The 27,139-nt window shown below is 42.6% G+C and overlaps 1 protein-coding gene across 1 annotated transcript in view; it reads right to left on the bottom strand.

The window, feature by feature from the left end:
- GALNT2 (polypeptide N-acetylgalactosaminyltransferase 2) overlaps positions 1-27,139 on the bottom strand; it is a 777,588-nt gene that overhangs the window by 339,946 nt on the left and 410,503 nt on the right. The window contains exon 10 of the mRNA XM_063443402.1: positions 12,955-13,058. Within this exon, the coding sequence (XP_063299472.1) occupies positions 12,955-13,058 (104 nt within the window). The remainder of the gene's footprint in view (positions 1-12,954; positions 13,059-27,139) is intronic.

The following is a 27,139-nucleotide window of genomic DNA, read 5'->3' as shown; positions in this document are numbered from 1 at the left end:
ATATGTGTGTGTATGAAGGGTGATGTGTGTGAGGGGTGCTGTGTGTGTGTGTGTAAGGGGTGTTGTGTGTGTATGAGGGGTGCTGTGTGTGTATTAGGGGTGCTGTGTGTGTGAGGGGTGCTGTGTGTGTATGAGTGGTGATGTGTGTGTGAGGGGTGCTGCATGTGTGTGTGCGTGTGTGTATGTGTGAAGGGTTGCTGTGTGTGTGTGTGTATGAGGGGTTATGTGTGTGTGTGGGGGGTGTTGTGTGTGTGTGTGTATGAGGGGTTATGAGTATGTGTATGAGGGGTTCTGAGTATGTGTATGAGTGGTTCTGTGTGTGTGTATGATGGGTGCTGTGTTTTTTTTTGTTTTTTTGTTAATAAGCTATTATTATTTTGTTAATACACAATTAATCTGTCCCAGGGGTGGTGCTTTTAAGTTATTTAAGGGTTGTAGAAATTAGCCAGGATAATTTAGCTTGGCTGCTGCTACTAAGTGTTGCTACAAAGTGTACTTGGATATAGTCTGGAAAGTAATTTAATTATTTAACAGTTTATTATACTTATTTTTTACGGTTACATGTAAGTAATCTTTAGGAAAGAGTTTTTTGATTGTACAAGGTTTGATTTCCTGTTGGTAATTTGTAAGGCATCTGATTTGAATAGTTAGGAGTTTGCCATTTGCTGTTGATTGTCAATAAGCTATTGTTTCTTTACTAGTAATGGCCCACCCAGTTCTTAAACATTCGTAGGGGTGGTGCTTTAAGATTTATATAAGAGTTGTAGAAATTAGCTTGACTGCTGCTACAAAGTGAACTTGGAAATATTCTGGAGATACTCTGCATGTTGTTTGAGGCATACAGGAGGTGGAAAAAAATAAGAGTTGTTTGTTTTAAATTCTTCACATCATTAGCAAACTTAGTTCAGTGTAATAGTTGTTATGCATTTGTTTCACATTCCACTTTTAGGAGGTTTGGCCAAGTGTCTTACCATAAAAATAATGCCAATAAAACACAAGCCCTCCAAATAGGCATTCCCTGGAGCATGGTCCAAACACGTCAGACAGAATTAAATTTGGTTAGTGGCAACAACCCCACTAAATTATTTAGGGGTCAACTTTAACACATCCTGAACTTCACTCATCTAGGAAAACCCCTCTAAACTACTCAATTAAATCACATCTCTGTAAAAGCAATGGATCAAAGGAGAACTATTTTGGCACGGTAGAATCAATACAATTAAAATTAGTGCACTTATCCTTACTGTTTACTAATTTAGAACATTGCCAATGACAATCCAAACTTTTGGAAATGTTCACTTCTAAAACAATTCCAAAGTCAGATGCACTCGCTTATTTGGAAAACACATCCCCCAAGGTTGAAACACAAACATATCCTAATGATGCATGCTGCATCCTCTGTATTTGGACTGGATATATTGGTTATATAAGGATACCATCTGGAATATCCTTACAGAAAGCTGTGCAAAGAAACCCTAACAAATATATAAAGGTTGCACTTTGGAAAAATATCTAGTGCTCAATCCAAATGCACAAACCATTGGGAAACCAGCAGGAAAGTGCTACGTTGGTACCTGGTGCCGGCAAAACTAGCCCAAATATGGAGGCGGGACTTCTGGCGCTGCAGAAAGGACACATGGCGGGCAAGCCATGGGGCAGTAAAAGCTACAAAAAAGCGGCCCTCTCTCTCCCAGCGACAAGAGTACGACTTAAAGGTGCACGAGCGGCCCCAGACAAAAAACAATCAAAAAAAAAACTGATATCCTCACCCTCGAGACTGTCTGAGGCGGTCTCGGTTGTGTAGTGCATAAGTCTGCCAGGGGATGATTCCCGAATCACAGAAAAAAGGCTGTCAGACATGCGCCGGAACTGCATTCATCTCTAAGGGAGGATTGCAAACGAATAACTAAAGACCTCCGCAAAGACTTCCACGGGCTGGAAGCTAAAACAAACGAGTTATGTATAGCTCACACTGAAATGCTCGATAGGATGGCTAAAATGGAGACAGAACTCCTCAGCTTGGTGGGCAAGTTTGCCGACATGGAAGACCGCTCACGGCAGAACAACATCAGGGTGCGAGGAGTACCGGATAAGGTCTCCCAAGAAGAATTCATGTAGCATATAATGAGTCTGTTCAAATTCCTCCTACCCTCGGCCACAGACGCAAGCCTGTTGATGGACAGAGCACACAGAGTGCCCAAACCTCGAAGCCTGGCTGCAGATATCCTGAGGGATATCATGGTGAAACACCATTATTTTCATATCAAAGAGGCGATCCTCCAAGCCCACAGGAAGGCACTTGACCTACCGGAGCACATGGGAGAAATCTTGCTGTTTATGGTGGCCAAGCAGAGAGAATGTATCAATACCACCAAAATACTAAGAAACAACAGGGATCAAACTAATGAGAGAATGGGGCCTCGCAAAGGACTCTACCCCGTAGGGGGCATCAGCTTCACCAAGAAGACTACAACCAGAATGGAACAAGGTCTCAAAGAAGAAGTAATCTATGCTAAACTATCACACCCACTAGGGACTGTTGTAAGTGCTGCATAATATGCTAATAGAACCATGCAGCACCACGAGACGCAAGTAGAGTTATAATTACACCCGGTTAACTATTTCATGGTTTAGTATATGGCAACTCTTGGCTTGGGGAGGACGAGTGGCTGTCGCCCCGGGACACCCACACACAGAGCAGGGGGTGTGGGGAGCAGGCCAATCGAAGGGCTCCCACAAGTTCATTACTCCTTAAAACAAAAAACAAAAAACAAAAAAATATATATATTTTTGGAGACGGGGGAAGGGAAGCTATAAAAGCCTACAGTCAGAGGGGGACAAGAAAGTGTTGCTACCAATATTACAAAAATAAAAATGTAGGTTCAGGTGGGACAGTTGGTTCAAGTACAGTTGGACAGAAAGGTAGAGGTCATTCCAGATTCACATATTGTTAGTTGAGAGGGATATGGCTAACACACACTAAATATGGCCGATGCCGGTCGTTTGGTTTGTTCAGGTCCAATTATACCAACCCCTCCCCATCACACTAGTACGATAGCCTATGGACAATCAAAAGATTGAACGACCAAACCAAAATTTCATATGTAGGATGTGTAACGAGAATATACCCCTACACGCAGGATCCAGCCAAACAGAAGACAACACAGAGGAGAGATACGTCTACCGGACCTTAGAGTGGCCGGACTCGACGTAATAGGAGAAGTACAGAGTCAGGAACGATCCGAGGTCAAGGGCACAAAGAGACAGCGTAAACGAGAACTAGCCGGGGTCTGGTACACAGGAATCAGCAAGCCGGCAAACAGAACAGACAAGGATAAAGCGAAAACGAAGTCAGAATACAAAGCAAAGGTCAAATACGGAGAAACACAACTGAACACAACAAGCACTAAAGGGAACTGTAGCAGAAACCACGATAGGGCAAGGAACTAAGGGAAAATGGTAAGTATTAGTAGCCTTCAAACTAATGTGATTGGCTCCTGTCACTTCCACACCCCCGAAAGGTAAGTGTATGGGGTGATTGGCATGACAGGAGCCTTTTTGCAATTTAGGCTCCCACTGTCTCTCGCGGTCACTGCCCGTCTTCCTGTTAGGAGAGTCGGATGAGCCGTGCGCGGCTCGTGCAGCCGCAGGACCGTGTGCGGCTTGAAGAGAGGACCGCGGCCGGCCCCTGGATAAGGTAAGTAACGCTACAGGATGTTTATGTATATACCTTTGTTATAGTTTTGTTTTCGGTTTAACTTCATTGTATGGGTCAGGAATGGTAAAACTGTATGCACATGCCCCCACTTTTTATACAGGGTCACACAATTCCCATGTCAGGACCACAAAGCAACTCCTCATAAAGCACGATGACTGGTACTTTTACAGCCCGAACTCTTAACGTCAATGGGTTGAACACCCCACACAAACGGAGGCTAGCCTTGGCCCAGATAAAAGCTAACCATATCACTAAAGTGTGTTTTCAAAAAACATTTCTGCAACAAAAACCCACCAACATTTTCCTTCAGGGAATATACACTGGTATACAAAGCGCATGCGCCCAATAAGACACCATAAAACCCGTACATAGAGGGTACTGTTTCACTCGGAAGACTTTGCTGAACACAAATATTAGTATTTCAAAACAGTAAAATTTATTACAACGATGATATCATCAGTGAAAGTGACATTTTTTGTATGTTTCACACAGAAATGGCACTTACACAGACAATATAATTGTTGTGATACATTTTACTGTTTTGAAACACTAATTTGTGTGGTCAGCCTGGGTATAACAGTACCCCTCATGTGCAGGTGTTTTCAAAAGTTACAGAGTCAAATATAAGGCTTGTGTTGGTAGCAATTATGATGAAACTGTGGAACATTGTGAACTGTATTGATATGTTATGTAACCTGTATGACATCTTCAATAAAAATCTTCAAATTTAAAAAAAAAAAAAAAAAAAAAAAACAGCAGTATGATGCATTCTTGTAAAAACATTATTCAGGGAGTTACATTTTTAATTTTTGCAAAAGCATAATATTCAGTGATATTATTTTCAATATGACAGAAACCACAAGGTAAACTACACACTTATAGTGCATATACAAGATACTTATGAATGGGCTTGTTATGAGCAATTCAGATGTAGAGCCTGAAACAAAAAAAAAAAAAAAAAAAAGAATACAACTCATTACAGTGCACACTGTAAACATATCTGGATATAGTGATAAGCTAATGGTTGTACCCACGGATTGTAGAGCCGTATCAGGCTCTGTATATTGCCCCCAAAGGTGCCTAAAAAGGCAAAGGATAATCATTTGCAGGTGACTCTAGGATCCAGTAAGATATCAAGAACAACAGGATCAATGAAGAAAAATGTATTGGACAAATAAAAATATTAAAACAGTAATCCTATGGACATAGGGAAAAATAAAATTTATCTGTATATTGCCCATGTGGTCCTGCATAAAGGTTCTGGTAGTCATACCTACGTATTTCAAGTTACATAGGCACCAGAGAAGGTATACTGCAGTGGATGAGTGACAGGTTAGAATAGAATTGATTTTATAAGTTTTGTGGGTTGATGTAGATACAATAGAGAAAATTCATTTATACTTACCGTAATTTTCTTTTCCTGGCTATTATTCATGGCAGCATTTAACATATGGGTTTAGCTCCTCCCTCTAACCCTCAGGACAGGAAACACAATCAATCAAACAATTAAGCCTACCTTCCCCTACTATATTAGGTACCCCAGTATCCTCCACACCTCAGTCCAGTAACAAGAGAAATAAACCAAGAGAGGGCGGGAGACCAAATGCTGCCATGAATAATAGCCAGGAAAAGAATATTACGGTAAGTATAAATAAATTTTCTCTATTCCTGGCTAATCATGGCAGCATTTAACATATGGGATTCCCAAAGCAATAACCACTCAGGGAGGGTAAGTCATGCTACAAAAATTGTTTAATATCCACTTAAGGCTTATAAGAGTTCAAGACCGAAAGGCCAAACTCTGAATCAGAATGAGAAGAGACATCCACTCTGTAGTGACGTACAAAGGTCTTCAAAGACGACCAATTGGCAGCTTTACAAATGCTCTCTGCAGAAACCCCTGACTCTGCAGCCCATGAAGTAGCAATGGACCTTGTGGAATGAGCTTTGATGTCCTTGGGAACCGGAACCTGTTTCGACCTGTAAGCTCTAGAAATAGCCTGAACGGTCCAGGAACGAAGGGTAGCGACAGAGGCTGCTTCACCTTTACGAGAACCCCAAGGAATCACAAACAATTGGGGAGACTTTCTCCAATTAGCTGAACGTCCAATATATGTGGAAAGACCTCAGGTCTAGTGTATGGCATCTTACTTCTTCAGGAGATGATGGATCCTGAAAATACCCCGGCAGGACAATCTCTTGATTCAGGTGGAAGGAAGTAACAACCTTAGGAAGGAACTCAGGTCTAGGGCGTAGCACAACTCTATCATCGAAGAAGGTAGGGAACGGTTGCTCAGAAGACAGTGCTCTGATATCTGACATTCTCCTAGCAGATACCAAGGCCAGATACCAAGGCCAGTAACAACAGGGTCTTTAGAGAAAGAATCTGCATAGGGACCTCATCGATAGGTTCGAAGGGATGTTCCGTCAAGGCCTGCAGAACCAGAGGCAGATTCCAAGGAGCCGAGAATCCCTTGATAGGAGGTCTAATCCTAATGACAGCTTTGAAGAAACGAATCACAATAGGATTTAATGCCCAACGAACACCAGAAAGAGCTGAAAGAGCCGAGCAGTGCACTTTAAGTGTGTTAAGTTGAAGGCCTCTCTCCAGGCCTGCTTGAAGGAAACCCAGAACCTGAGACACGGAAGGGGAACTTAAATCTTGAACCGTGGAATTACACCATCGTGCAAAGGCTTCCCATACCTTATGGTAAGTAGAAGAAGTAGAAGGATTCCTGGAACGTAACAGGGTTGAGATAACCTGGTCCGAAAGGCCATGTTCAACTAGAGACTTCCTCTCAATAGCCATGCATGGAGCCTGAATTTGTGAGGCTCCGTATGAAACACTGGACCCTGAATCAGCAGGTCTTCTGATATTGGAAGTTCCCAAGGCAGGTCCATCGATAGTCTCTGCAACAGGGGAAACCAAGGACGACGAGGCCAGAAGGGAAGAACAGCTATCACCTTGCAATGTTCTTTGGAGATCTTTCTCAGAACAGCGTGTATGAGCGGAATCGGAGGGAAGACATAAGCCAGATTGAACACCCAACTGATGGATAGAGCATCCTGAGCAACTGCCATTGGATGGTATCTCCGTGACACAAAGCATGGAACCTGCGCATTCCGATAGGTTGCCATGAGGTCTACTTGGGGAAGACCCCACTTCTGGACCAACTGGGCGAAGATCCTCTTGGAAAGTTGCCATTCTGAAGCTTCTATCAGGTGTCTGCTGAGGAAATCCGCTAATACATTCTCCTTCCCTGGAAGATAGGTGGCACACAGGCCTTCCACATGATTCTGAGCCCAGGTCATAATGGGAACGATCTCTCTCATCAGGGCTACACTCCTTGTTCCGCCTTGATGGTTGATGTAGGCAGCAGCTGCTTTGTTGTCCACTCTCAACTTGACCCAGCAATGCCTGATGACCTGTTGAAAATGAAGAAGAGCCAGGAAAGTAGCTCTTAGTTCTCTGATGTTGGAAGGCAAGCATTGAGTTTTCGGTGGCCATTTTTCTTGAAAAAATTGATTGCCTAAATGTGCCCCCCAACCTGTCAGACTGGCATCCGTCGTAATGACCACCCAGTCTATTTCTCGTAAGGGGAATCCTCGGGAGATATGTTCCCACGACATCCACCAAAGGAGCTTCTGTTTCAGAGCCGAAGGAATGTGAATCAGTGACTCCCAATCCCTCGAGCTGGTCCTGAAATTTTTCAGAAAAAAATGTTGAAGAGGGCGAAGGTTCCACTGCGCCCACCTGACAAGCTCTATCGTGGAGGAGAGAGTCCCCAGGAGCCTCATAAACTCTCTTGCCGAGGCCGAAGTCTTCAGTCTGAAGTCTCTTATCCGATCTTGAAGTACGATCTTTCTGTCGTGTGCGAGAGATACAATCGCCGTGTCTGTATTGAAATTCGCTCCCAGGAATATTAGTTCTCTTGAAGGATGCAAGTGACTCTTCTCGTAGTTGATGAGCCAACCGAAATGAGATAGAGTGTCGAGGACTAGTTGTCTGTGTTGAAATATTATTCCTAGGTCCGGGGCCACTACCAGGATGTCGTCCAGGTAGTGAAACACCGCTACACCCTCTTTTCTGAGCAAGGCAATGATGGTGACCAGAACCTTTGAGAAGGTCCTTGGGGCCGTGCTTATACCAAAAGGAAGGGCCTGAAATTGAAAGTGTTCTTTCCGGACACAAAACCTGAGAAACTTTTGATGGGCGATCGTGATAGGGACATGAAAATAGGCATCCCTGAGATCTACTGATATCATCCAATCTTGGTGATGAACAACAGGGATGATGGAGCGAATGGATTCCATGCGAAATCTTCTGACTCTGAGGTAAAGGTTGAGCTGGTGGAGGTCTAGAATAGGTCTCCATTTTCCTTCCGGTTTCTTGACCAAAAACAGGGGAGAATAATAACCCTGGAATCTTTCTCTTATGGGTACAGGTACGATGGCCTTTTCCATAAGAAGATTGTAGACATAGAGACTCAGAATCTCTCTTTTTTGGATGTTGGCAGGAAGCCTTGTGCGAACAAACCTTGGTGGAGGCGGATATTCTTCGAATTCCAGATGATAACCTCCGCTGATAATGGATCTGACCCAAGCATCTGGAATGATTTCCCAGGCCCTCTGAAAGAATGAAAGACGTGCTCCCACTCGAGGAACCTGGAGTAAGCCACCTTCAGAACTGCTTGTTGGGGCGAAAGGAAGAAGTCTGCGTCTTGCCCCTAGAGGATTTTACATTCTGGCCGCTCTTCCAATTGGAATGCCTAGAGAATTATCTGCCTGGTCTGTAGGTCTTACTTTCTCTAAAGTAGCCTTGATCCCTAAAAGGTCTGCGGTCCAAATGAGGTCTCTTAGGACGTCTATCTTGAGGCAGCATGACCTGTTTAACCTCCGCTGCTTTCTTAATAGCTTCATCCAGCGGTTTCCCAAAAAGCACTTCTCCCATAAAGGGAAGTGAGCATAAATTATTCTTAGAGGAAAGGTCTGCCCCCCAGGACCTTAGCCAAAGCGCCCGTCTAGCGGTGACTGAATGGGCCATAACCTTTGAAAGAATTCTAATAAGGTCAGTGGAGGATTCCAAAAGCCAGTCACTGGCGAGTTTGATATCCCTTAAGGATTCTGCCATCTGACGTCTACTAACACCTTTATCGATGTCATCCTCCAAGTCAAGCAACCAGGAACGCATGGCTCTAGACAAAGCAGAGATGGATACGGCCGGGTGGCAGCCTAAACCAGCTGTCATGAAGGCTTTAGATAAATCAGCATCTATCCTTTTATCCATGGGCTCCTTAAGGGAAGCATTGCTATCAATCGGAAGCGTAGATCTTTAAGCAACCTTAATGATAGGAGCATCCACTTTAGGGACCGTAGTCCACAATCTGGAATCCTCCTCTTTGATCGGGTATAACTTTGAAAGCCTTCCCTGACTAGTAATCCTTTTACTAGGAATTTGCCACTCGTTCCTCATCAGGTCTTTAATCGAGCTGTGAACTGGGAAGGAAGGTCTTTTCTTATGCAAATCTCCAAAATGTCTGTCAGAAGCCGAACATTCTTTGGCCTCTTCCGGCAAATCTAATGTACGTCTAACAGCCATAATCAAATGCTCCATAGCTTTGGAGTCCAAGGAGCAAGGTTGTTCCATATACTCCTCTTCGCTGGAAGAGATTGGCTCTAAATCCTGGTACGCTGAAGGTTGTCTGTATTCGTCTTCAGACTGATCTGAATCCATGCCGAAGGTCTCACCTCTTGATCTCTTATTCTTGTGAGATTCAGCAATTCCCTCTACCACTGCTTGCTTAATCCAATACGCAATATCCTTTGCTGAGGAGGTAGAGGCATGCGGTGACTTCTGGCGATCAGATTCACCTGCGACCATGGCTAAGCATCTTCTGCAGAGCCTGCAGTTATCCATAGGCCTTGCTCCACATCCCGGGCAGGCTGCCGGTTTTTCCCTTCTCCTCGATGGGGATCTGGGACAGGACCGGTCACGAGGGCTGTAAGAAACAGAAGTCATAAGACTGTACCCTCTATGCACTCTTTTTGTAACGTGAAGAAAACATAAAAAACATTGCTCACCTATGACCTATAGCAGATCTCGTTGATTTTGCAGAAGGGGATGATGGATTCATACTGACTGTAGGGCTAAGAACATTAAAAAAAAGGTAATGTATTCCCAGCCCAATATTATGAAGATTTTAAAAGAAAAGTAATTCACTTACCTGCAGAGATTTAAGAACAGTCTACTAGAGCACTGTATCTGTAAAGGGAACTGAAAACGAGCGTTTTTAAGTCTGAAAACCGCCATTTCAAATTTCCCGCTCTGCACCTTTAAAGGATCGCACATGCGCACTTGGTCGCGAGATCGCGAAACCGCCATTTTGGACATGGGCAAATTTTACTCTGAGTCCGGTCGGACGCATTGCGCATGCGCGAGCGTCTTACCGTTATGCTGATCGTCTGATCGAGGTCTGAAGCACACACAGGACGCCAGAGGATTCCCACAGCCTGTGGAACTAACCACCCAGGCTCCCAGGGGTTCCCAACTCCATGGAGATTGGGCTACATGTGCCTGGGCTTCCTGAGGAGGGAGGCTGACCTCCACAGGGACAAGACCATATCAAACATGGTCAGGTGAGCAAAAAAAAATATTTCAGATAAACTGAGAGAAAAAGAAAAAAAAAAAATATATATATAAACTGTCCTAGGGCTAGGAGGACAGGAAAAGACTGAGGTGTGGAGGATACTGGGGTACCTAATATAGTAGGGGAAGGTAGGCTTAATTGTTTGATTGATTGTGTTTCCTGTCCTGAGGGTTAGAGGGAGGAGCTAAACCCATATGTTAAATGCTGCCATGATTAGCCAGGAAAATGCTCATTTTTTTTTCTTTCCAAATTTAGTTTTCTTGCATGCTCTGTACATTTTGCATGGGTAAAAACCAGGTATTTGTTGGAAGTGAATGACAAAGTGATCTTCTTTAATATGATTTTTCACTAAAATCCTACTTACATTTGTGGCTCCTCTATAGACAATATTTGGTTTATTTTATTATATTTCTCAGGTCTGTATCAGTTGTACGAATGTGCCAATGTTTATTGATAATGGACTTAACTTTATTAGCTTATCCATTGAAATCCAAGATTAGTAATGGTTCATCTTCCTCTTTTATTTTTATGCTTGTTCTTGTATTCGAAGAGTAAAATCATAGGGATTTGCCTAATCTCTTTAATATGTTAATTGGAGAGGATCATATTTTTAGCTTGGAAAAAAGTGTTTAGCTTTTTAGCCTGGAGGTCATACTGATCCATATTCCAACATTTTATTCTCTGGTGCCCATGTGGCCTGCAATACAAGATCTTTAAAAACCTGTATGCAGGAAAACATGGGTAATATGCAGAGAGGTTATGCAAAACATAGTGTTTCCGCACACTTTGCTATGTATCACAACAGTGACTTTTCTCTGATGAGTTTTGACTTTTCTCTGATGAGTTTTGTAGCAATACATCAAAAGAAGAGGAGGGGTGAAGATAATTTTAAGGAGTTGAGCAAAGTGGAAGGGAGATAGATTTTTGAATTTGACATCTTAAATCCTCAGGGTCTTAATTTAGACTTTGAGTTGATTCACTTTTTATATAATAAAGTAGATAATATACAGTACATTTTTTTTTATAGATTTCACTCTTCAACTTCAGCTATTATTTTGATATTTGTTAGGCATTTTTACACAATTCCAAATTGATGACAATTATTTATTATATATATATATATATATATATATATATATATATATATATATAAGCATGTTTAGGTGAGTGCAACCATCCCCCCATGTTTCCTATATATATATTTGGGAGTCTAGCCAACTCCTTGGTTTTGCACCAAGGAGGTTTTGCATCATCTCAGGTCCCTATTTAGCTTTGTACTGCAGAGAGCCTCAGATGGAATTTTTTCCCAAGTAAGTGGTTAATCTCATAAGAGCAGACATTAGACTGTGAGAATAGGACCTGCCAAAGATGGGGTACATCGACGTTGTGGCAGGCTTATGCAATGTATGATCATATAATGTAACTAAATCCCCATTTTTTTGCCTAGATTAGGTGTTTTAAAAAAAAACTTTTACAAACTAATAAAATCTGTCAACATTGAAGTTGCTGTTTAGTGGATAGGAGAGTGCGCTGGATCTTGTGTATTGTTTATTGTATAATATGGCCCCCAGCAGCACCCCATTTAAGCATGTTTAGGTGAGTGCAACCATCCCCCCATGTTTCCTATATATATATATATATATATATATATATATATATATATATATATATATATACACACACACACAATTAATGTATGTTAAACATACTGCATCTGCAAATTGGGTGGTCCATATTACTTATATGATGCACTTATTTTATTAATTTAACTCTTCCATCCCGCTAGAAATATCAAGCCTGTGCACCTTGGGCAGTTTGCCCACAACTAAAATGGCGACCTAACTCTCCAAGGACTATTTGATTTTATCTTTACCTATGTCCATAGGATTACTGTTTTTAATATTTGTATTTGTCCAATAAATGTTTCTACATTTATCCTGGTGTTCCTAATATCTTACTGGATCCTGAAGTCACCTGCAAGTGTTTTTCTTCGCCTTCTTAGGCACCTTTGGGCGCAATATACAGACCCTGGTACGGCTCTACAATCCGTGAGTGCAACCATTAACTGTCACTATATCCAGATATGTCTACAGTGTGCACTATGAGTTGTATTCTTGTTTTGTTTCAGGCTCTACATTTGAATTGTTAATAAGCCCGTCATAAGTATAATTGTGTGTATGCACTATAAGTTTGCCTTGCTTTTTTATTTTTTTTTTTCACATTGTGTGAACTATTGTGAAGTTTATTATTACTATCATTAAGGTGTAGGGAACATGTTCATCCTTAGTACTATTTTATAGAAATAAATATTCTGAAGCGCCACACATCTGTTATTTTGTATTTTTTTTTTAATATGTCATTCTGAGATAGAGCAGAATTTTTTCCCTAGTCTGTTGCAAAACTGGAATTGTCAATGATGTATCAGAAATGTTTAAAGTAATATGCTTGCCATTAGAATTATAACAAATAGAACATAACTTTTCAATTAGACAGGTTTTTTTTTTTTTTTTAGGTTTTTGGAGACTTTATTTTTGAAGTACTAGGCAAATTAAACATTAACAGGAAAAAAAAAAAAAAAACTGTACATACCCAAATTTTCTCCACCCCAGACATCCATCATCATGTCATACTTCCCCAGTTCTTCAAAGTATGATTTATCCATCACAAACAGTCCTCCAGCTATCATTGGAGTTCTGAAGAGCAATACAGAGAGAAAAAAAAAAGTAGATGGCATGTTCTAGTAAAATAATAATTACAATAATTTAAATAAACATAACTACGTAATTAAAGGCTGAGTAAGTACATGCTGCAATTGTACCACTCCTCAGAAATAAAAATAATTACAATTAAACTGCAAAAAGACATAAAACACCCCTGCAATCCAGAGCCAAGACTCAACATCAAAGCCTTAACCATCTAATATGAGGTGATGAACAATGACCACCTCTGATCCAAACCAAGAGTACTGCAGGCCTATGGCGCTTGTGCGGCAAAAGCTCCGCTCCGGAAATTCACTGTTTTACAAAGAGAAAACTGAATCCAACACTTCTTTGCCTGGGCAGTATGACCCCGCCTGTGGATATACACCTAGTCCTGGTCTGGTAAAATCTTGGGCTAGTAACCAGCAGCAGGTGTTTGATGGTAGGGTCCCAAATGACGTGGGGAGAAGTTCTTACTTGTAAGTGCAATAGCGGCAGATCACTGATATTTCATATTCGGAGAATAGAACAAAATATACAGTATTCTGATAAAAGACTATAAAAATTATAAAAGGAGAGGTACTCTAAAAAAAATAAATAAAAAATTTTGCCCAGGCAATATCATGGGTGCTATTTAGAAGTGCCAACATTTTTTAAGTGCTTTTCATTATTCTTCTATCAACTACAAAAATTTACTATACCATTGTGGGCATCTTGTTTCTTTTATCTTGCATGTTGATTTGAACCTAGGGACCCCACCAAAGTGCTGCTACCCTTCCACCACTCATTTTTGTATCCACCACCAGAAGGAAGAGACTCTGGTTCAGGTTGTTCCAGCTGCCTACCCACCTTTTTACACACGGTAAAAAATGGTTATGTATAGCAATTTACAATAGCCTAAGCACACATAGAAAACAACAATTATTTAAACTTTACTTAAACATATGTATAAATGATCTTGACATAGTCATTGAAAGACATGTTTCAGTGACGCAAAACTCTGTAAATAAATGCAATGTGAGCAGGGTATTGCTTTGCTGTAGATATATTTTGATAGATTGTGAGCCTAGACACTCAAATAGCAGATTCAATTGTATGCAGTGAAATGCAAAGTTATGCACTTCGGAGTAAAGAATGCACAAGCAACTTACGCCCACTGCATGGAAACACTGAGCTGTCCTCATAGAGATGCATTAATTCAATGCATCTCCATAAGGAGATGCTGATTGTGCTGGCTCTGCCCCTGATCTGCTTCCTTGACAGTCTATGGGAAAGCATTGTGATTGGCTAACAGAATCACTTCTGATGATGCATGCCAAGCAGGCAGATCAGGGGTAGACGCAGCAGCTGCAGACTTGAATGTAAGTAAGATTGTAGGACATCTGTGGAGCTTACATACACCCAAAAGAAGGATTCTGATAGGAAAATTCTCGGACTGACCCACCAATGGGAAGGAAGGAGGGGACATGTAAACCAACACTTGGAATAAGCAGGTTACCAACCGAGGAAGCAGGTTACCAACCGAGGATGTCTTTTGAAGATCAGGAGAGACTGTCAACATTTATTCTACCTTTGATATTTTGGTATATTTTATAGATTTTAAATTTGTTTAATTGTCTGAATAAACTTGTGGAAAGTGTACCAAGTATCTAAGATTCTTGACAGACCTGCTTGTCCAAAGAAGGAAGGTGCCCCCCATAGTGGCACATTTGCTGTTATAATGAGAGCCCAGTTAATTGGCTCTAAAATAGGTGAGTATAACCTACACTGCATATTCTAAATATACATTTTTTATACAATATCACACTAGGAGCTTGCCTCCCAATCTGTTGTATCCCCTTCTCTGAAGTACCCCAGGGTTAAAGAAAAGAGGTTCAGGTAATACCTTATATACCCAAGACTTTGTGACTTGAGCCTATCCTTATTTGGCTCTGTCCCATGTGAGTACAGCCATTTATTTAGAACTCACTTATAAATTTGTAAAATGTAATGCACTATATAGTATCCCTTCTATTTATTAGCATCACTAGATTCCCCTTAATATAAGGGTAAGTGTTTGTATATATAGCGCTCCACTGGGTTTACTTGAGTGGTAGACACCACTCAGTACACTTTATATTTTAAAGACAACCTACTTCAATATACAGAATTGCAATAATGGTATTTATAAAATATTTCATATTGCTTATCTATCAAATATTGTTTCTAGATGAAAAAATGATGGCCCTTGAGCGACTCTGTACTGCTGATGCCTCAAGGTGTAAATTAATTTCCATACATTAAAGATCCCTATCAAAATCTACAATTCTATTTACTTGGACATGAGTATCTGATTGTTAGAAAGATATTGGTGTCTCTTCCTTCAGAGGTCTTGCATGCTGTGGTGAGAGCCTATAGCTCAGCTTCTTGTGGAGACATTGTTGAGGTGAGATACTTGGTCCACTGTAGTGACAGCAACTCTGGAACAGATCTGTTATGATGAGTTGCATCTCCACCAACTGGAACAGATCTTCTTCATAATGAGGTTCAGGTCCTTGTATATTTCTGAACCACAAGATGTAATGAGGAAAAGGCTGAAAATAATAGAGTCAGTGTCTTAGAAGTGGCAGAAGAGTGGCCAGGTAATAGAGTATCATCTCTGCAGGGTGACAGTGTCCTGCACAGAATTAGTCTATTACAGGGAGAAGTGGGATATTGCAGGGAGAGTCTCAGGGAACCAGGGCACCATTTGACAGCAGAGCATTAACCTGTTAGGGAATAGCAAGAGCTTGGACAGGCTTCGGGGGGGATAGGGGGTAGTATGGCTTAAGGGACAGGCTGGCCCCTGGGAACAACTTCACAGGAACTGTGGGGGGAAACATTGAGGTGTACAAAATCTTCGGGGCCTGTATAATTCAGGTAAGGGTATTGGGGAACTAGCTAGGACCCTTGCCTCCTGGTCAGGTTTCACTATGTGGAGCAGAAGAAATAATAAGCAGAGGGCTGTTTTGTCAGCAGCAGCGATTTGTTCAGACATATGAATTTGGCCATCAGGCAGAAAGGTGATAGAGGCCTGCAAGTGGTGGAAGGACATCTGCACCTAGCAGATTGATTGGACAGGTAGAGGTAACTACAAAGCAAGACTTGGTTAACAGGCTACTCCAAGGAGAGCCATCTACATGTATGCAGGAGAGAACAATATTAGACAGGAATGAGGAGTCAGGCAGGCCTTGCTTGCTACAAATAGATTCCATGTGGCCTGCTATACAAGGCCGCATATAGCCGTTGGGTATGGGCCTTATTATCTACTAAAATCTAAGTCAGAGGAAAATTTGGGACAACCTGAAGTGATACTTTCCACAGATGCTAACTCATCGTGGATGGCATTGGTAATACAGGTAGCCTAATCAGCCAATTTATCTTAGGCTTAAACAAGTCACTCCATGTAGTGGAATGGGTCATTAGGATTCGGGCAATTCTACAGTAAAAGAGCATAGTAAGAGGGGAAGTGAGGTTACGTTAGGAGTAGGCGTGGCTGTGGATAGTAGTAAATCTGCCTCATCCATTCTAATATATTATTCCTTTGTCTTTGGTATATCCAAAACACGTGTATGTCCAGGCGTTGCAATATACAGTAATCCATTATCGGTCATGAAATTAAAATCTCATTCTTGTGAATTAAATCAAAGATTTTAATTCAACCCCAGAAGTAACAAGGTTTCCCTTCCGTAAAAAGGAATGGAGTTTACTGTATAATTGCATACACACAAAATAACATACATAAAAACAATGAAAAAAAAACAGTACAGACTAACAACCTACTCAAACAAACCAACAAACAAACAAACAAACAAACATCACTATTCTTGTGCTGGTTTTTAACACTGGAATCAAATATCTGCAAGATCTTAAATAATGTTGGTTATTGCACCAAACACAAATAACTGTAGTAGTTATAGTCTGCCTTTGAGTGTTAACTCTGCAGTTTATAGTTGAGGCAATTGGGAGTATCACTCTTTCACACCGAGTCCTAAAGCAAAAAAAGGAGGGGGTCAAATCTGCACTCCTCTCTCTGCCTCTCACAAGTTAGTGTAACCCCTTTATTTCTGGATATCTAAGAATAAAGCAACTTCCTTCAAAGTACTTTTTTTTTTCTCTAGCAATTACAATTCATTAATTAACTGAGCTTCAGGGAAATTAGAATCATTCCCTGTTGTTAATTTTATTAATTGTGTTACAATTCAAATAAACATACAAAAGTCAACCCAGTCTTTCTACCATTCAACATCCATTAGCCTCTCTTCATATGCCAACCTAGTTATTCCAAAAAATCCCCCTCTCATCCATTTAGTTTATAATTCCCACAAAATCTCACTTGCCTTGTTTGCTTTCCTTACTCCAATATGCCAATAACCTCTTACTTAGCAATACAGGGAGTGCAGAATTATTAGGCAAATGAGTATTTTGACCATATCATCCTCTTTATGCATGTTGTCTTACTCCAAGCTGTATAGGCTCGAAAGCCTACTACCAATTAAGCATATTAGGTGATGTGCATCTCTGTAATGAGAAGGGGTGGGGTCTAATGACATCAACACCCTATATCAGGTGTGCATAATTATTAGGCAACTTTCTTTCCTTTGGCAAAATGGGTCAAAAGAAGGACTTGACAGGCTCAGAAAAGTCAAAAATAGTGAGATATCTTGCAGAGGGATGCAGCACTCTTAAAATTGCAAAGCTTCTGAAGCGTGATCATCGAACAATCAAGCGTTTCATTCAAAATAGTCAACAGGGTAGCAAGAAGCATGTGGAAAAACCAAGGCGCAAAATAACTGCCCATGAACTGAGAAAAGTCAAGCGTGCAGCTGCCAAGATGCCACTGGCCACCAGTTTGGCCATATTTCAGAGCTGCAACATCACTGGAGTGCCCAAAAGCACAAGGTGTGCAATACTCAGAGACATGGCCAAGGTAAGAAAGGCTGAAAGACGACCACCACTGAACAAGACACACAAGCTGAAACGTCAAGACTGGGCCAAGAAATATCTCAAGACTGATTTTTCTAAGGTTTTATGGACTGATGAAATGAGAGGGAGTCTTGATGGGCCAGATGGATGGGCCCGTGGCTGGATTGGTAAAGGGCAGAGAGCTCCAGTCCGACTCAGACGCCAGCAAGGTGGAGGTGGAGTACTGGTTTGGGCTGGTATCATCAAAGATGAGCTTGTGGGGCCTTTTCGGGTTGAGGATGGAGTCAAGCTCAACTCCCAGTCCTACTGCCAGTTTCTGGAAGACACCTTCTTCAAGCAGTGGTACAGGAAGAATTATGCATCCTTCAAGAAAAACATGATTTGCATGCAGGACAATGCTCCATCACACGCGTCCAAGTACTCCACAGCGTGGCTGGCAAGAAAGGGTATAAAAGAAGAAAATCTAATGACATGGCCTCCTTGTTCACCTGATCTGAACCCCATTGAGAACCTGTGGTCCATCATCAAATGTGAGATTTACAAGGAGGGAAAACAGTACACCTCTCTGAACAGTGTCTGGGAGGCTGTGGTTGCTGCTGCACGCAATGTTGATGGTGAACAGATCAAAACACTGACAGAATCCATGGATGGCAGGCTTTTGAGTGTCCTTGCAAAGAAAGGTGGCTATATTGGTCACTGATTTGTTTTTGTTTTGTTTTTGAATGTCAGAAATGTATATTTGTGAATGTTGAGATGTTATATTGGTTTCACTGGTAAAAATAAATAATTTAAATGGGTATATATTTGTTTTTTGTTAAGTTGCCTAATAATTATGCACAGTAATAGTCACCTGCACACACAGATATCCCCCTAAAATAGCTATAACTAAAAACAAACTAAAAACTACTTCCAAAACTATTCAGCTGTGGTGGAATCTCAGTAAAAATAAATTTAGTAGGCCGAGATTACCACGTGGCATGTGTACGTGCATATGCTGACGTATCGATCAGTTGGTTGCACGTGGCAAGATACGATCAGTAGTGTACGGAGCATGTGCAAGAATACAGGATGTAGTATTCCCCTCCTCCATTGTGCTGGACAGGCCATGCGGTCAAGCAGGAAGTTAATTCTTATTTGTATTGATTGGTCAAGAGAATGTGCGGGTGGAGCTTAATATGGGAGGAGTTATGTGCCTATATAAGGAGCCTGCACTATTGTCCGGGGCTCAGAACTTGCTGTATTTTGGTGACATTAGTCCCTCTGAGTCCCGATCGGTGATCCAATAAAGAATCTCTTCCTTCCTGAAGAAACCTGTGTCCATCTCTCTGTGCTTGGCTTCCGTCAGTTTCTCCGGTATCATTTGGTGCATTGGCCGGGAAGCTCATCGTTCAACGGTAGCTGAGAGGCAGAGGCGTGAGACGGTCTATCTTTGCCCACGTTCTCTACGGCTGCACCCCTGAACTTCTGCGTGGACCTCCCTTCGTCTCGGCGCCACTGGTCTGTTGTCCAGGAGATCATCGGCCTCTACGTAAGAAGTGCTGGGGTGTCCCCGTCGATGAGTGTGAACTCAGGTTCAGGAACGAGGAGGTAAGACAACTGCTGTTTTAGACGGCAGACCCACTAGGGGTATACCGATTGTGTGGTAGGCCCATAAGGGGTTTGAATTGTGTATGGAATCTGACCCCTCTGTCGGAGGGAAGGAGCGAAGGCGCACCGCTCAATCGAACGCTCTTTAGTCAGACCGTTTGATTTGGTTAGTCAGGCGGGGTTCTGGTGTAAATAGCCCTAGCCGGACACCGGTGTCTTGTCTAGACTAGCGTTCTAGGGTGTATATTACGTTCGCTAGGTCGGAGGGACTGGGAGACTGCCGCGCCTGTGTAAATTCGGTTCGCTAGCTCTCAACCTATCTTGGCTAAGTGGGAAGGCGTGTAAATTTGGAACCCACTAGATTTTTGATAGTAATCGACTAAGAGGCGTCTGTGTAAATTTGGTCCTCTAGCTCGCTATATGTGGTGCTTGGGCAGTGTGGCTAACCAAAACGGGTGTACATAGTTTTAGGTAGTCCATCAAGGTACTGGCCAATAGTTTAGTTGGGAATTGTAAATGTGTTAAAGATTGTTAGTAAAGTGTATATCTTGTTAGATAGCGCGAGCTCAGCCGTCTAGCGAGAGTGTTAATAGTGTGTTGCTGTATCATAGTGCACGGTACCATAACCCTGTATATTTACTGACACTGTATATAAGTACTAATCACTGTCGTCCATTGCATGATTAACACCATAACCACTAATAATTGTAGTGTGACCTTAAATTGTGCTTTGACCTATGCTAACCGTACTGTAACCGCTATTTGTAAAAGACGATGTTACTGGGGTGTGTTATAGACGGGTAATTCATATATAGAGAATTATAGCGTGGGTGACTGTATAGTTTCGCCAAAGGGCATAATATTGATTATCTAGTGACTGGTGTAACAGCTGTGTGTGTACGGGAATTCCCTGAGTGTTTATTGTGTTATTGTGTACGTTTCACTTGGTAACCGTACCACGTGGTGCTGTTGCCAGAGGAAACGGGTGTGACTGTTGAATAGTACGCGTGCATAGTATTCGTTGTCAACGACGTTCCATTGATAAGTATGGGCACGTCGGAGTCAACGATTCCGGATCCCTTAGGTTGTATGGTAAAGAATTTTAAAAAGGGATTCAAAACATGTGATTTTGGGGTTAAAATGTCTCCTGTACGTTTGGTCACTTTGTGTACTAGGGAGTGGCCTACTTTTGTTGCGGCATGGCCGCCACGTGGCAGTTTGGATCCAACTCTGGTACAGCGCGTACACGTGGCTGTATCAGGTAGGCCTGAACTTTACGGGCAGTTTCCTTATATTGATTGTTGGAGACAGGCCGTAAATGACTCGCCAAAATGGATTCAGACATGCCACGAGGAGCAATGTCGCCTCATGGTGGCTAGGACTTGTTTGTCCACTAGGACTGGTGTTAGGCCCATTTTGGACACGCCCCCTGAGTCCGAGATCCCTTTGCCGCCCCCTTACTTTCCTTTAAGAGGAAGTGACGCGAATGCAGGAAGTCCTGCACCCCTTCCCCCATTGCCCCCATCCACTTCCGCTTCCTCCTCCAGTACAGAATCCACCCCCTCTCGTACTAAATCTCCCCTTCCGGAACCAGAACCAACCCCCATTAGATCTGAATATCCTGATTTGGCGCCACTTCAGTCTTCCGGTCAAGCTTCTTCTAGCTCGGCTCGAAGTGTTCTATTTACTAACTTTTCCCAAAACCAAGCTCCCACATCCTCATGCTTTATTACCCCCCGACCGGAACCTCTAACTGACGCCCCTCCACGTAGCCCCATACTAACCCGACAACTGACCGGTACCCAACAATTAAAACATTATCAGATGCCTCTTCGTCTGAATCCCGGGTCAGCCTATATCGATGCCGCAGGTCAAATGGCACATGCTGACCCAGTCTTCGTATATGTCCCGTTCACGACTACCGATCTCTTGAATTGGAAGACAATTCCTCGTACACTGAGAAACCACAAGCTATGACCGATCTGTTCACCTCGATAGTTCAGACACATAACTCGACATGGGCTGATTGCCAGCAGTTATTAATGACTTTGTTCAATAATGAGGAAAGGACAAGGATTAATCAAGCGGCCATTAAAGCGCTAGAGGATAGAGCCCGTGCTTTGAATCAAGCCAATCCAGCAGCATGGGCCGCAACACATTATCCTAACACCGATCCCGACTGGAATGTAAATGGTGCAGATATGGTTCAACTCAGAGCCTATGGAGACGCTATAATTGCTGGCATGAAAGCCGGAGGAAAGAAAGACAGTTGAGGTGATTCAGAAAAGTGATGAAGCGCCCAGTGTCTTTTATGACCGATTATTGGAGGCATACCGCTTGTATACCCCCTTTAATCCGGAAGACGCAGATAATTCCCGAATGGTGAACTCCGCCTTTGTCAGTCAAGCTTACGGAGATATTAAGCGCAAGCTACAGAAGTTAGAAGGGTTTGCGGGTATGTCTATCACCCAACTAATGGAGGTAGCGAATAAAGTGTATATGAATAGGGAAACAGAAAGTAAGAAAGAGGAAGAGCGCAAGATGCGTAAAAAGGCTGATATGCTAGCGGTAGCAATCGCAGGCGTAGATAGACGGGGCCCAGATAGAGGCGATAGTAGATGGAATAGGGAGCCTTTGAGTAGGAATCAGTGCGCGTATTGCAAGGAAGAAGGGCATTGGAGGAACGAGTGTCCACAAAGAGAGCAGTACGAGAGAGACCAACCCAGGGCAGATTACGGAAACTTTAGAGGCAGAGCGAGAGGTAGAGGAGGCCCCGGAGGGAGTAATGGTAATAGAGGGAGCAATGGGAACAGAGGAAGTGTTAGGGAAGATAGGTATTTTCCAGCAGCGCAAAGGTCCCGCGATAGAGAAGGTAGGGACTTTGTAGGATTGGCTGACACGGTCATGGAGGACTATTGATACCGACCGGGCTCCATCCCACTTGGTCAAGCGGAGCCTATGGTCGATGTATCAATAGGGGGAAAAAGGAGTGCGTTCATGATCGACACTGGTGCTGAACATTCGGTGGTGACTGACCTAGTTGCTCCTCCATCTGGAATAACTATTACTGTAATAGGAGCAACTGGAAGAAGTGCAGCAAAACCGGTTCTTAAAAGTCGACTCTGTACATTGGGAGGCCACGTAGTAAAACATCAATTCCTTTATATGCCTGAATGTCCAGTCCAATTGCTGGGACGTGATATGCTATCTAAATTACAAGCGCAGATTACGTTCCTACCAAATGGAACAACATCCTTAAAGTTTAATGGACCTTCAGGTATTATGACATTATCCGTACCAAAGGAAGAAGAGTGGCGACTTTATACAGCGTTGACTATCCAAAACCCTAGGAGTGATGAATCCTTATTCAACATACCAGGAGTTTGGGCAGAGAACAACCCACCAGGACTGGCCCGCAATATTCCACCTATTAAAATCGAACTAAAACTTGGGGTCTATCCAGTGAGCCTAAGACAATATCACATCCCGCAGAAGGCTAAGAAGAACATCCAATCTTATCTGGATAAGTTCATACGGTATGGTATCCTAAAAGTCTGTACTTCCCCCTGGAACACCCCATTGCTGCCTGTTCAAAAGCCCGGTACAGATGAGTATCCACCTGTGCAGGACTTGAGAGCAGTCAATGATGCGGTTGTTAGTATACATCCAGTTGTACCCAATCCATATAACCTGCTTGCTTTAATTCCGGGCGGGGCTACTTATTTTACAGTCTTAGACCTCAAAGATGCCTTCTTTTGCCTCCGAATTGCCGCAGAAAGTCAATGTATCTTCGCTTTCCAATGGGAAAACGCTGTAACGGGCTCAAAACGCCAAATGACCTGGACAAGACTGCCCAAAGGGTTTAAAAATTCACCTACCCTATTTGGTTCAGCTCTAAGTCAAGATTTATTGGATTTCGAGTCCATCCCAGGAGAGTGTGTATTGTTACAATATGTAGATGACTTGTTGATAGCAGCAGTTACAAAGGAAATATGTCAGCAAGCAACGCACGATCTACTACACATTCTCTGGAAGGCAGGATACAAGGTGTCTAGAAAGAAGGCTCAGTTGTGTTTGCCAACTGTCAAATATCTGGGATTCCATATCTCTGAAGGTCAAAGAATTATGGGGCCAGAGAGAAAAGAAGCTGTGTGCCAAATACCGATACCCAAGAATAGAAGACAAGTGTGAGAATTCTTGGGGGCAGCAGGCTTCTGTAGGATATGGATTCCCAGCTACGCGATACTGGCAAAACCTCTGTATGCAGCTATCAAAAGTACAGAGCACGACCCCTTCTTATGGACTCAAGAACAGTAAACGGCATTTGAAGATGTGAAGAAGGCTTTGATGAGTGCCCCAGCATTAGGTCTACCTGATCACACACGACCATTCTACCTGTATGTACATGAGCAAAGAAGAATGGCTGTGGGAGTATTGACACAGTTCTTGGGATCATGGCAAAGACCTGTCGCCTACATGTCTAAGCAACTGGATGCAGTGGCCAGCGGACTTCCACCTTGTCTAAGAGCCGTAGCTGCAGCCGCCCTGCTGGTAGCTGAAGCCGATAAACTCACTCTAGGTCAAGAACTTTATGTACGAGTCCCACATGCAGTACAGACGTTGTTGGATTACAAAGGAAATCATTGGTTTAGTAACAGCCGTATGACCAAGTATCAAGCAATGTTGTGTGAAAACCCAAGAGTGCATTTAGAGACTGTAAACACCTTAAATCCAGCTACCCTTTTGCCACAACCTACTGAAAGTCAACATGATTGTTTGGAAGTAATGGATGAAGTATTTTCAAGTAGACCAGATCTTCGTGATTTTCCCATCCAGAACCCCGATGTTCAATATTATACCGACGGCAGTAGTTATGTGAAAGAAGGGATCCGCTATGCAGGATATGCAGTAACAACAATAGACAAGGTGATAGAAGCTCGGCCACTGGCGAAAGGAACATCAGCACAAAAGGCAGAATTGATAGCACTAACACGAGCGTTACAATTGGCTGAAGGTTTAAGAGTGAACATCTACACGGACTCCAAGTATGCGTTTTTAACCACTCATGCCCATGGAGCTTTGTATAAAGAAAGAGGACTATTGAATTCAGAAGGCAAAGAAATCAAGTATGCAGCTGAAATCCTACAACTATTGGAAGCAGTGTGGGAGCCGAGAGAAGTCGGTATTATACATTGTCGAGCGCATCTGAAAGGAGATGGTGATGTAACCAAAGGAAATCGGATGGCAGATAGTGCAGCTAAGCGTGCCGCTGAATCGGGAAGACAGGAATATGTGGGGCATATAGCTGCTCTTATACCAACTTCACTGTCTCAATGGACTCCAGTTTATACAGCTCAAGAAGAGGAGTGGTTAAAGACTGAACCTGGAAAGTATTTGGAGAACAAATGGTATCAGTTAGAAGATGGAAGAATAGTCATTCCAGCATCATTAGCGGTAGAAATTGTCCAAAACTATCACAACGGGACACATTCTGGGAGAGACAGCACAGAAGAATCTCTCAGAAAACATTTCTACATACCAAGATTGTCCAACTTGACTCAGGCCATTGTACGAAGATGTGTAACGTGTGCTAAGAATAATGCAAGGCAAGGACCAGTAAAGCCACCAGGAGTCCAGTTTATGGGGGGACTCCCCATGTCCGATTTACAAATACAGTGATGCCTAAATCGGGTGGACATCGTTACCTGCTGGTAATTGTGTGCACCTATTCAGGCTGGGTAGAAGCATGTCCTACTCGTACAGAGAAAGCAGGAGAAGTTGTGAGATTCCTGTTACGAGAAATAATACCCCGATATGGACTACCCGCTCTATAGGATCGGACAATGGTCCAGCTTTTGTTCATCAGTGCCTACAACAACTGACTCATATGCTTGGTATAAAGTGGAGGCTTCATACGGCATATAGACCCCAGAGTTCTGGTAAGGTAGAGAGAATGAATAGAACTATTAAGAATCAGTTGGCTAAAATGTGTCAGGAAACCCAACTTAAGTGGAACGTTCTCTTACCCATAGCTCTATTGCGAATCCGCAGTACACCTACCAGAAGGATGGGCCTCTCTCCTTTTGAAATCATGTATGGGCGACCACCTCCCGTACTTGGTAACTTAAGGGGGGATTTGAGTCAGTTGGGAGAAGGAATTACCCGGCAGCAGGTTGTAGAGTTGGGTAAGACTATGGAGGAGGTACAGAAATGGGTACAAGATAGATTACCTGTGAATATTTATCCCCCAGTTCATAGTTACCACCCAGGAGACCAAGTGTGGATTAAAGAGTGGAATAATGTACCGTTAGGGCCCAAATGGAGAGGTCCTTATGTTGTTCTTTTGTCTACCACTACAGCGATAAAAGTAGCCGAAGTGACTCCGTGGATACATCACTCCAGGGTTAAACCAGCAGCAGTCGATTCTTGGCAAGTTACAGCAGATCCAGAGAATCCATGCAAGATCCGGTTAAAGTGCACGACTCAGTCGGAGTGACGAGGAACCTTGTGGATTACAAATTTTATTGTTTCAGAGATTTGGTAAGTGAGTGAGAGGGTCATAATAAAGCCTGTCCGCTCACCGACGTATAGTATATAAGCCAGGAAAAGTCTCGAAGGGACTCCTGTGAAGACGAGCAGAACTCCATTCCCTGCAGCCCTTACATCCTGGAAGCTGAGGTGCCTTCGCACGGACGAAGACTGAGGATGACGATGAAAGATGTGTTTATGATAATGTTTATTGATATGTATTTTTATATTCAGGAAGGTAGAGGTACCGACACTCCTAGCTGTGAGGTATGCATTAAGACTACAAGAACAGGTAACCATATTTCCCAAACCCTAATTTGGCATTCACAATACGAGTGTAAAGGAGATGTATCAAGATGTAGATACTTAAAGAATATAGAATATAGTGTGTGCCATTTAGGAGTAGGAGAACCTAAGTGCTTCAGTCCGGAGTATCAACCTCGTACAATTTGGTTGACTCTCAGGAATGGAGATCCTCAGGGGACCCTAATTAATAAGACGGTATTAGAATCCGTACATTCTTCGGGTGTTCTGCTATTTGATGCGTGTAAGGCGATATCAAGTGGTAGAAAGCCGTGGAATGTATGTGGGGATCTTAGATGGGAGAGGACGTATGGGTCTAACGATAAATATATTTGTCCCAGTAGTAAAAATAAATATGTGAGTCCTAGATGCCCAAATAGAGATTATAACTTTTGCCCATATTGGTCTTGTGTGGGGTGGGCAACTTGGGGACAGACAGTAGACAAGGACATGACTGTGACCAAGTTGCCTACCAGCCCATATTGTAAGTCTATGGAATGCAATCCAGTCCATATACTTATAAATAACCCCGACAAGTTCTTAGATAAATATGGTAATTTATTTGGGTTTCAAATATATGGGACGGGTTTAGATCCTGGGACAGTATTGTTTATAGGGATAGAGACTGATACGGTATCCTCCCAGACTCATCAAGTATACCATTCCTTTTATGAAGAGATGAGCATAGATAATAAGATCCCCCATAATGCTAA

Source organism: Pelobates fuscus, chromosome 2 (assembly GCF_036172605.1).
Source record: "Pelobates fuscus isolate aPelFus1 chromosome 2, aPelFus1.pri, whole genome shotgun sequence".
Lineage (NCBI taxonomy): Eukaryota > Metazoa > Chordata > Amphibia > Anura > Pelobatidae > Pelobates > Pelobates fuscus.
The sequence above is the reverse complement of the archived record's forward strand: the minus strand, read 5'-3'. Positions and strand labels throughout refer to the sequence as shown.